A 12,484-nucleotide genomic window follows, 5' to 3' on the forward strand; every position below is an offset into this window, starting at 1 on the left:
AATGGAAAGTTGTTGACTTTTATTTCTAGTGCTTTCCTCCTCTCCCTGTCTTTTAGACAATCTATGCTGCCCAGACCTTGGCTTCCTGAGCCTTCTCTTCAGGATGACTCCCTAAGACTTCCCTCTATGGCCAACCCACTGAGCTCGAGGTTCACCCACTCTCCATCGTCTCTATCTCCAGCCACAACATACTCACGACACTGACTTTTCAATACCAAATAGAACATGATTTGATAAGATAATTTGGATAAAAGTGGAATCAATAGTTACTTTAATACAGTGATTAGTTTCTTAATCCAAAAGAATAACCTCATAACGGATCATTTTCAGAGTACGTGGCAGTACAAAAAGGGTGAATATGCCTCACTTAATGTGACAGATGGAGAAGGCAATGGGAGCCCACTCCAGTACTCTTGCCTGGAAAATCCCTGCAGGGGCTGGTAGCAGGTAGCAGGGGCTACCCAGAGGAGCCTGGTAGGCCACAGTCCATGGGGTCTTGAAGAGTCGGACACAACTGAGTGCCTTCACTTTCACTTTTCACTTTCGTGCATTGGAGAAGGAAATGGTAACCCACTCCAGTATTCTTGCTTGGAGAATCCCAGGGACAGAAGAGCCTTGTGGGCTGCTGTCTGTGGGGTCGCACAGAGTTGGACATGACTGAAGCAACTTAGCAGCAGCAGCAGCAGCAGCAATGTGGCAGAAATATTCTATGTAACCTAAGAAAAAAGGCTATCTATCTATATGTATTTTTTTGGAGTCCTGAGCTACTTGAGAAAGATCTGGCTTCTAATCCTGTCACTAGTAAGAGTTTTCTAAAACCTCTCTGAGTACCCTTTTCCATATATGTGAAAAGGATTAATAATACCTGTCAATGCTCTCCAGTTAAAGATCACTAAGAACACTCCTGTAGTTTTAAAAGTTCAGTTTATTACCCATGGCTTTGATGGAGAATGCACACCAGGGTAAACCACAGGGCATCTCAGGAAGAGTATTAAAAAGAGAGGATTTCTCTGGATCAGGTGTTGCCTTATAGTGAGGACAATCCTGTTATTGTGTACCTAAAAGAACAAAATCTTATCTGTAAGAAAGCAGAGATTAATAGCTGAATTTAGTAAAGAAGCAGTAGTCACTCATATGTGGAGGAGGATGTTTGGTATTTTGTGGTCACATGGTGACCTGGTTTTCAACTGTGCTTAGAAAAACATACAGAGTGGTCTTATTTGTTTTAAGAGGGATCATGTGCAAGGTTGGTGACCTGTGAGAGTCCTTACACCCAGCTGGATAGCAAGATTGCCTAGTGGTGAGCACTGGGACAGCTTCCAGCCACAGTGTGAACCAGTTGTGTTAGCCAAATTTCTAGATGTCAGAGGCTATTTAAAAATAGAAAAAAATAAAATTTTTTAAAAATTTTGTTTAATTTTTTGTTGCTATTCATTTTCTTTCTTTCTCTTTTTGAAAAGGATTTGAAGTAATCTATGTAGCTAAGTGGTGAGACCAAAAAGTTCTGTCTTTTTCCTATCTCTTCCTTGGTCCCTTCTTTTTCTCTTACACAGTAAAAATATTTTTTAAGTTCCCCCGCCCCCCCCTTTTTGTTTTTTTACAATTTATTTGTTCCCGTAATCCCTATAAATAGTTTTAGACTCTGAAGTGATTGGGAAATCTCGAGAAAGCAAGTGTCTAAATAATGCTCATGAGATGCAGTTTTGATACACAATTGTGAGAGTGCATTCCTGATTTTGTGGAGGATTTCAAGACACGACTGTTTCTAAACTTCTTCTAAAAGATTGCATTTACTAAAAATGGGATGGTGGAATCTGGTGGGGTTCGTCTAGTGCAGAGGGCAGGAATGATTGCTTCTGTTTGTTTGGAGCTGTAGGTTTAATGACAGTGAAGTCACTTTATAGAAGGTGGCAGTTCCTGGAAAGGGGGCTCCCAGCCCACATTCCCCACCTCCAGGGCTGGGAGATGATGCTAGGCTGGATCTGTGCTCCTCCAATTACCCTCCTGTTAAACATCAGTCCTTTGTTGTGTAGGAGAAATCATGCGGAGTGTGTGGCTTTGATCTTACAAGGAAAAGGAGGTGGCTGACTTAAAGACGGGGGAGTCACAGGGCTGTTCCTTGAAAGATTGAAGGCATGGTAAAAGAGGAGGGTTAAGATTATCTTGGTTGTTAAAGCAGCTAAGGGGAAAGGGCAGGAAATGCCAACTACATGCCCACCTATGTGATTTCATGGGAGAGGAAAGCAGGGACATCAAAAGCAAGTCCACCTACGTGATTTTACTGGTAAAGACAGTAAAAGCAGTAAAGTTTATCAGATTAGACACTCTTAGGGAGACACATGGCTCAGTATCAGATCCTGAGTTCAGGGTTAGTAACCACTTGCACCCTCTGGGTTCATCAACTTCAAATGCAGGTAAAGGGTTAATGGATGTTAATAATAAATTACTATTAACATTCTTGTTATTATTATTTTCTACAGTCTCTCTGAACTCTGTTGTCTTTGGACTCCAATCTAGTGAACAGTTATAGAGAATTTAGCCTTGGCAGATGCTAAGCATGACACTGTCGAGGGCAAAGTTTTCAAGGAGTTGCTTCATGGGGCAAGTGAAGAACAAAACCCTAAAATTTCTTGTTAATGTGAAATTCTTTAATAAATGCTATACCCTCATTTTTGTCCTGAAATCCCTATGCTTATTCAATTATTAGTATTGAAACTATATAAGTATCTCATTTAATCCTTACAATGACCCTGTAAAGGAAAACAGTAATATTATTTCCTTCTTTTTCTCAGATGACAAAACTAAAGCTTACAGAAAGAATTAACTAGCCCAAGTTCAGATCATAAGTGGCAAATCAGAATTTACACAGAAGGCTTTCTCCTTCTGTAACCACAGCACCATGAGTGCTATGCTCTTTGGTCTTATTTAAAAGTAGTTTTCTTGATTTACTTTTTTCACTTATATTTGAACTGATGCCCTTGCTTTATGTTATTAAGTGCACGAAGTACATATGCCAACCAAATTCCGCTTTTATAATGGTGGGCACACGTTTGTCTTCTGAAAATCCCAAATCTGAAGCTAAGAACCCAGCGTATTTTGTCTCTTCATAAGATATGACAAAGAATGTCTGACATTTTACATAGCAATTCATTCTTGTTTCTTCCAGTATTTTTGGTCTTATGGTCACAGTGTGCAAAAAGTTTATAGCACATTACATTAAACCCAGGGCCAAATTGAATAGTCAAATATAGTAATCATTTTCTTTTAGATTCCCCCAATAAACATTTTATCTTTATTGAGTGTATCTTATTTTCCAAGCAGTGTACTAGATACTTGGAATACACATTTAACTGAAGTTGGCCTTAAAGACTAGGATGTAGAAGACGTGTGTGTGTGTGTGTGTGTGTGTGTGTGTGTGTGTGTGTGTGTAAAACCAATACTGACGGAAGTAGTTGCATCAGTGTTGGTTAATAAATATTGAAGAATTCTGTGAGGCAGTTGCTTGAAATCAGCCATGTTAGGAATATTTACAGCACAGAAATCTGCAAATGCTATAAATCAAGTTTGGCTTTTGTTGTTTTGTTTTTTTTTTTTTTCCCATGGAGGAGGGAAGAAAATGTGACCACTGAATTTAGAAAACCAGGATTTCTTTTAAATAAAAGATAATATCATATGCTGAGAGTGGAGAGTAACGGAGAGTGAAAATGTTTTAGAACAGCTGTTGAAAAAATAGGAAAAAGAAGAGACTGGGGCCAAGGTGGGATGATGCATTTGTCACATACATATAGGTAATTATTTCTAAGGAAAACTGAAATTATAAATCACCATGTAAAAATGATGAAACTGTTACTTTCATATGAAATTTAGATGCTTTGGGTAATGAATACAAATGAAAGAAAAGTGAAGGTTTCTAGCTAATTGGCTTTGTTCCATTAAATTAGGTGTAAGGGCATCATGTGAGATAAGCCCGCCTCTGTTTAAGGTTGAATTCCCTTGCAGTCTTGTGCATAATTGCATTTTCTGATCTGTCAATTAAGTGTTTTTAAAAGTAACAAAGATGAGTTCCATTTGGATAATGTATTACACTTTACAAAGTGCTTTCATTGTGTAATCTTTTTTGATCTTTATTGTTGATCTCTGGTTGACTTATTACTGTATTTCAGTGAAGCTGCTAGATCTTCTACCACATACTTTGAAGGAAGACTCATATAAATACAAATCTGTTTATCTCTGATGACTTTGAGATAAACAGAATAAGCCCAAAGGAAAAGAATAAACCAATAAACCAAAGAGCTGGAAATTTATTTAAGAAATAGTTTCATTAGAAAAATAAGATGAGATATTTGGGTTCAATAAATGATGGGGCAATGAAAAGTCATTGTAGATGAGTTACAAAAATTATGAATTGGTCTGTATCCCTGAACTAAATCAAAGTTGAATCATTTTACAGATCAAAAGCATAAAAGCTATGTGTCTTTTCTAGAAATAATAGATAAAAGGCTTAAACATAAGTCTCTACTAACTTGCTCTCCCAGATTGGTGATTTTGCCATTTATGGGTCTGTCTGTTGTCTGTACATATTAGAGTAGATATTCTACTCCAGCATCAAGAGCATTGGTGAATTATTTCAAAGTTAATTGTCAAGCTTTCCTAATTGATTCTTCAAGAGAATTTAAGTAGTGGTTGTTAAGTACAGAGGTTTGATTTCTTAGGAAGAAAATTCTTTTGACATTCTAGCCTTGAATTTGGTAGTTATTATTGGGATGAACATTTATTATGTGGATGGCGGTCAATTGGCTCTGCCTGAATTAGAAAAATAACCCAAAAGTTAATGCATTTAACTTTTGAGGACTTTAACATACTTTTCTAGAGCTTTGAGGGCATTAATAGACATAACAAGCATAGTTGTTTAGAAATAAAGTATTGGGGGAAGCCAGTATTTTAATGATGCTTCTAACCCTTTGGACATTCTTCGAATCACCTTTAAAACCAAGCTTTTGAGGCACTTTGAATCTTGCAGGTGACTTTTTCAAGTCACTGTTGGTTTTTTTTCTATTTAATGATTATTCCAATACTTGAAGTAAAATATCTCTTTTGGGGAGTTGCAACTATGAAGTCTAGCCTATGCTAATTTTACTCTGTGAGAATTATGCTCTGTGGAACCAAGCCATTATTAACAAATCACAAGAATGCTTAAAGATACATAATTCACAAATGTGTAGTTATTCTAGGGCATGTTTTAACAGATCACTATGGCATTAAGAATGTCCCTTCAAATTATATCTTAAATGGAATATGTTAATTTTTAGTATTCTTTTTTAAATATGTGGTTTAAATTCTCAAAGGTTAAAAAAATATATAGAGGGAAACTGCTTTTTCTAACAATAGAATATGCATCCCTTTTACCATACTTTAGTTACATCTTGATTACTACAAATGCATTTTTACCACTTTAGAAAACAAATGTTATATTTTCAAATAATGAGGATGTTCACTAAAATACTGATGTTAAATTTTATATGAACTTATTATAAGGAAAGTTCATAGTTGACCTTCCCTTTTAGTTTTAGTTTCTGTGTTTAAATCGGGTGCATAACATTTACAGAAGTAGATACAAAGAACATTAATGAGGCTATCCTTTGTGGTTGGAATTGTATAGATAAATCATCACATTCAATCTCTAAACAATTTTATGAGCTGTTAGTATGCCTATTTCATAAATACAGTATTTCAAAAAAATATAAGTTTGGCAGTATTTATAATCATAGAGATAAAAATTGGAATGATTATTTTTTTGGGTTCCCAAATCACTGCAGATGGTGATTCCAGCCATGAAATTAAAAGACACTTAGTCTTTGGAGGGAAAGTTATGACCAACCTAGATAGCATATTCAAAAGCATATTCAAGACACATTACTTTGCCAACAAAGGTCAGTCTAGTCAAGGCTATGGTTTTTCCAGTGGTCATGTATGAATGTGAGAGTTGGCCTGTGAAGAAAGCTGAGCACCGAAGAATTGATGCTTTTGAACTGTGGTGTTGGAGAAGACTCTTGAGAGTCCCTTGGACTGCAAGGAGATCCAACCAGTCCATTCTGAAGGAGATCAGCCCTGGGATTTCTTTGGAAGGAATGATGCTAAAGCTGAAACTCCAGTACTTTGGCTACCTCACGCGAAGAGTTGACCCAGTGGAAAAGACTCTGATGCTGGGAGGGATCGGAGAAGGCAATGGCATCCCACTCCAGTACTCTTGCCTGGAAAATCCCATGGATGGAGGAGCCTGGTAGGCTGCAGTCCATGGGGTCGCTAAGAGTCGGGCACGACTGAGCGACTTCACTTTCACTTTTCACTTTCATGCATTGGAGAAGGAAATGGCAACCCACTCCAGTGTTCTTGCCTGGAGAATCCCAGGGACGGGGGAGCCTGGTGGGCTGCCGTCTCTGGGATTGCACAGAGCTGGACACGACTGAAGTGACTTAGCAGCAGCAGCAGCTGGGAGGGATTAGGGGCAGGAGGAGAAGGGGACTACAGAGGATTAGATGGCTGGATGGCATCACCGACTCGATGGACATGAGTTTGGGTAAACTCTGGGAGTTGGTGAAGGGAAGGACAGGGAAGCCTGGCATGCTGCAATTCATAGGGTCACAAAGAATCAGACACGACTGAGCGACTGAACTGAGTTACCTATAGCCACAATATTCTTTTCATTATATCTCAGTTGCTTCTGTACCAAAAAGTGTTTGGTTTCAGCAGTGACAGTCCCTCTGGACCCTGATACATGGTCTTTTACTTTCCTACTTCACACTCAGTAAGGAACCTTGAGAGTCAAAATCAAGGTCCATTGTTTGCTCGTGGAATACAGAGCAACCCAGAGGCCACACAGAGCACTGAGACTATCAGGCTGGTGGTTGGAGAAGCTGAGGAACTCAAGGATTGCCTTTTGGAAATTCTTCACTGTCAGGATTTGTTAACAAGAGTTTATAACACAAAGATAGTTTATAGCCCAGAAGATTGAGACCAATCATAACAAATAATGTCCTAGAAGTAAAAAAATTACTTTTTGAGTAGAAAGCGATAATTCAGCCTGTTTAAAACTGTGGCCATATCGTAGAATGAGAGTTCACGTCTGTGGCCTGTGATGTGGGGATGGTGCAACCCAGTGGTTTCTAAATCCTTTTTAAATAGAATCACTTTCATTCCAAGTAAAATCTCACCCTATATTTCAATCTAATGGATAGTGGTAGTTTTCATTTTGCAAGGAAAAATGTAAGCTTTTAATTATAATAAATTTCATGAATTAAAAATAATCAGGCACTTTAGGTGAATGCAAGTATTTGAAATGTTGATTTTTGAGTGACATGTGCCATATGTATCTGTTTCTCAATTTTGTCTTGGTTACCAAGTGAGTAAATATGTGTGGTATGTAACACATTTGATTGTGTGTGTTCCTTTGGTTTGGAAAGTTGTTTTTAAAAATTCAAACCAAATATTTGCACAGCTGTGATTCAGTTCAGTAATACAACTAAAAAACCCTGGGATCATGGATGTCCATTACCTATAGTAGCATAAGGGCTAGTCATTCTGAATCTCAGCATGGTGCTTATTCTCCTGATATTTTCTGAAAAAGCTACCCTGACTCCTGAGAATTAAAGCATTCATTCATTCTCATGTTTTTCCTTTTTTTCTGACCCTCCTTCTCTTGGTCTATGAAAAAGAGCTTCATGTATATTTATGTCATCATCAATTTTTCTATTATAGGAGCAGCAGAAAAGAGTTCTAAGCATGGTGCAGAAGATAAGACTCAAACCATTATTACAGCCATGAAAGAAAGAATGAAGATCAGGGAGACAAACAGGCCAGAGGTGTTTGAAGTAATTCAGGAAATGTTTCAGATTTCTAAAGAAGATTTTGTGCAGTACACAAAGGCAGCCAAACAGAGTGTACTGGATGGGACATCTAAGTGGTCAGCAAAAATAACCATTACAGGTAAAAATGAGTCTTTTTGAAAAAAATTTCATTCCACTTTGAGATGTTTATATATGTTAGAAATCACTGCTAATAATTGTTATAGGCAAAATAAGTAGATTTTTTTTTCAGTCTTGTCAACTTTGAAGTCTAATTGAAACTTCAAATTTCTAAAAGATATGGCAGATAATTGAAGTCATTTCAGTTCATGTCTCATTCTAATCAAAAGCTCCTTGAGAGGAAGAAGGTTCTGTTTTATAATATATTTGTCAATACCCTGCAGTTTACAAGAGATTAGTTTTGTTGCTGCCTGACACTGATAAATGACAAGTAGCCAATAATCTCTTTAGTCAGTTTTTCTTAATGAGAAAACAAATATCATTTTACTTACTCTTGGATCAATACCCCTTATCCATTTGATCCTTGACTCAATGCAGTTTGAGTAAAGTGATGTCTAGTAATTTGAACTTCTGAAGTTCTTCGTAATAGTAACAGCAACTGCATAGGTTATCATGTTAATATTTACCAAGCCTCTTAACTTACTCATATTGTATTCAAAAAGTAAAATAAAGAAGCTTTTCTTTAATACTGACAGTAAACTCATATACGGAGAAGGCAATGGCACCCCACTCCAGTGCTCTTGCCTGGAGAATCCCATGGATGGAGGAGCCTGGTGGGCTGCAGTCCATGGGGTCGCTAAGAGTCAGACACAACTGAACAACTTCACTTTCACTTTTCACTTTCATGCGTTGGAGAAGGAAATGGCAACCCACTCCAGTGTTCTTGCCTGGAGAACCCCAGGGACGGGGGAGCCTGGTGAGCTGCCGTCTCTGGGGTCACACAGAGTCGGACACGACTGAAGTGACTAAGCAGCAGCAGCAGCAGCAAACTCATATACACAAACACATTTTAAATTACAGACTTTGAACTACATTAGATAATTCAAAATATTTACTGAATTAATCAGCTTAATATTTGTGCATTATCATTTGTCTATACATGCATACAGTCACATATGAGTAGATAGCTAATAAATATATGTAGATGTATGTCTATAGCTACTGTTCATTACAGGCAAAAGGAAATATTAGTCAAAGGAAGATTTTAATGTTGTGTGATTCATTCTTTCATTAAACATTTTGTTAAATCCTGTTTTTCATGAGACTGAAAGCAATGGGGATGTGTCTGCAAACCCAAAGGACAAAGTAATAGAAAACGTTTCCTTCATTATCAGTTTTTTTGTTTCTGCAAAAATACTTATACTAAAAGTTTGAATTTGGTTTGTTTCAGTGGTTTCTGCACAAGGCTTGCAGGCAAAAGACAAAACAGGGTCTAGTGACCCGTATGTTACAGTTCAAGTCGGAAAGAACAAAAGAAGGACTAAAACCATTTTTGGAAACTTGAATCCAGTATGGGATGAGAAGTTTTATTTGTAAGTATATAATGGAAAACTATTAAAATATTGAAATATTTGGTAAATTTACAAGCATGCAAAATATACAAGCAATAATTATCTCATGTTTTAATTGTATCTATGCAGGAATTATAAAAAGATGTTGTGAACTGATATTGTGAACTTATTTAATACTCTTATTTATTATTTGTTCCTCATCTTGAGAACAAGTGAATAAAAATAATATTACAAACAAAAAAGGTGGCACAGCTGGGGTTAGTTTGCAGGAGAAAAAAAATGATTACAACATGATCTGCAACTTGAGTTGACCCAGTATAGTGAGGAATTTACAGGCTTGATTCAGCAATATCTTGACATCTGAAGATTTATGACTGAAAACAGTAGAAAGACTTTGAGCATCCCATGGCCTATCACACCCATACCAGGCTGTACTGATGAAATGGTTGATGATAACTTTTAGAACCTCTCATTTTCTGTGGGTCATTTATTTTTAAACCTTTTATATCCTGTACCAAACAGCAAGGAATCATTTTTCTGTCAAGGGTTCTTTTCTTTCTGTCACTCCTTCTTGAAGAGAGATAAGATGACTTCCAGTTATCATTTGTTGGAAATGAAAATCCCAATCTATGAGTTTAAAAGTAAACAATGCTTTTCTCTTTCTTTCTTTCTTTGTTAATGGTTTAAACATGGATCTCCTTTACATGCTAAGTAAACAAACACAACACATACAGATTGTTTGGGAATGTGGGAAATAGTGTGTATGAAATAAGAGTTTTTCATGTGTATATTGGCCTAGGAAGTGTTAAGAAAAGGATGTGGAAAATCAGTTGGGACCCAATAACAGAGGGTACCAGAGAGAGTGTTAAGAGCTTTCTGTGACTTCTCCCTTCAAACTACTGGGAGAAACAATTTTACTATCTCTTCGTTTGTTAACAGAAGATAAGAAATTGATTGATAGTCAAAAATTCTTATTCCTAAGGCAGTCAAGTAAGTGAATAAAGCAGGGTAAGGACCATAAAGGAGAGGGAAAGGCACTGTTGCAAACTTGAGAGCAAGTGACTCACGGGCAAGAAGCATCTCCATTGCCGTGCGGTCTTGTTGGTGCAAGGCAGCCAGAGCTTCATTTTGTAGGAGAAACTGAAAATTTGAAAGTTCAAAACCAGAAAAGTGAATCAGTTATACACATACATATATCAACACTTCTTTTCCCATATAGGTCATTATAGAGCATTAAGTAGAGTTTCCTATGTTATACGGTATATCATACAGTCTTGATATACAGTATATCATACAGTATATCATAAAGCTTTACTTTGTAATAAATAAAGTCTTAATATCAGGTAGTCCTAGTTGTCCAACTTTTTCTTTTTTCCAAGTTATTTTATATATTTTAGAACCTTTTAATTATTTCCATGTGTATGTTTTAATCAACGTCATTTTTTCATACAAAGGAAAGCCTGGGATGCTTTTGATTGCTTTATTCCCTTGGCTAAGAGTTCCAGTATAATGCCAAGTAAAAATGATAAAAGCAGACATCCTGGCTTTGTTCCTGATATTAGAGGGAAGCGGTTCCTTTCTTGATTAACTCTGATATTACCTGTGGACTTGTAGATGCCACTTTTCCACTTAAGACAGCAATCTTCTACTTCCAGTAGGCTAAGAGTTTTGATCAGAAGTCAATACTGCATTTTGTCTAAGCTTTTACTGCATACTGAGATGATTGTTTGGTTCTAAATGTCATTTTGAAAAATATACCTGGACAATATTGTTCCATTGTCTTTGTGTTTTTGTTGCTTTCTTATTTTTCATGAGAAATCTGTTGTCTTCTTTGTTCCTCTGTACATATTATTCCCCACCCCCATGAATGCTTTTAAAGTTTTGTTTTCTTTACTCACCCGTACAAGTTGATTATGGTGTGCCATGGTTTAATTTTCTTTGTGTTTCTGGTGCTTAGGGTTTATTGAGCTACTTGAGCCTATGAGTCTGAAGTTTTCTTTAAATTTGGAAAAAGTTTGGCCATTATTTCTTCAAATATTCTTTCTGCTTCTGTCTTCTGGAGGTTTCACTTACACATATATAAAGCCTCTTGAAGTTATCCCACAGACCATGGATGGATGCTCTACCCACCCCCCCTTTCCTTTCTCTGTGTTTCACTTTGAATTATTTCTGGTGCTGTGACTTCTTCTTCTGTAATGTCTGCTGCTGCTAAGTCATTTCAGTCGTGTCCAACTCTGTGTGACCCCATAGACGGCAGCCCACCAGGCTCCCCTGTCCCTGGGATTCTCCAGGCAAGAACACTGGAGTGGGTTGCCTTTTCCTTCTCCAATGCATAAAAGTGAAAAGTGAAAGGGAAGTCGCTCAATCGTGTCAGACTCTTCACGACCCCATGGACTGCAGCCTACCAGGCTCTTCCATCCATGGGATTTTCCAGGCAAGAGTACTGGAGTGGGGTGCCGTTGCCTTCTCCACTGTATTTTTCATCTTAGAAGTTTTAGTTTTCATATCAGAAAGTTCAGATTGAGTCTTTGCATCTTCAGCAACTCTACTTAACTGTTTTAAAAATTAAGATTTACTTGGAGGAGGTGAAGTTCATAGGAAAATTGAAGAGCCCATGTAGGGATTTCCCAATATACCTTCTACTCATACACATGCATACCCTACCTCTATTATTACCATCTCCCAACAGAGTGTGGGTGTATTGTTACAATTGATAAACCTACATTCAGTCAGTTAGTTCAGTCAGTTCAGTCGCTCAGTCATGTTCTACTCTTTGCGACCCTGTGAATCGCAGCACACCAGGCCTCCCTGTCCATCACCATCTCCCGGAATTCACTCAAACTCACGTCCATCAAGTCGGTGATGCCATCCAGCCACCTCATCCTCTGTTGTTCCCTTCTCCTCCTGCCTTAAGTCCCTCCCAGCATCAGAGTCTTTTCAAATGAGTCAACTCTTCGCACGATGTGGCCAAAGTATTGGAGTTTCAGCTTTAGCATCATTCCTTCCAAAGAACATCCAGGGCTGATCTCCTTTAGAATGGACTGGATGGATCTCCTTGCAGTCCAAGGGACTCTCAAGAGTCTTCTCCAACACCACAGTTCAAAAGCATCC

General features: G+C 37.6%; 1 protein-coding gene across 3 annotated transcripts in view; it reads left to right on the top strand.

Annotated features, from left to right (window-relative positions):
* UNC13C (unc-13 homolog C) overlaps nt 1-12,484 on the top strand; it is an 855,380-nt gene that overhangs the window by 466,098 nt on the left and 376,798 nt on the right. For all 3 annotated transcript variants that reach the window (XM_044925029.2, XM_044925027.2, XM_044925028.2), the window contains 2 exons: nt 7,756-7,983; nt 9,253-9,394. In XM_044925029.2, coding sequence (XP_044780964.2) covers nt 7,756-7,983; nt 9,253-9,394 — 370 coding nt within the window. The remainder of the gene's footprint in view (nt 1-7,755; nt 7,984-9,252; nt 9,395-12,484) is intronic.

This window comes from Bubalus bubalis, chromosome 11, assembly GCF_019923935.1.
Source record: "Bubalus bubalis isolate 160015118507 breed Murrah chromosome 11, NDDB_SH_1, whole genome shotgun sequence".
Lineage (NCBI taxonomy): Eukaryota > Metazoa > Chordata > Mammalia > Artiodactyla > Bovidae > Bubalus > Bubalus bubalis.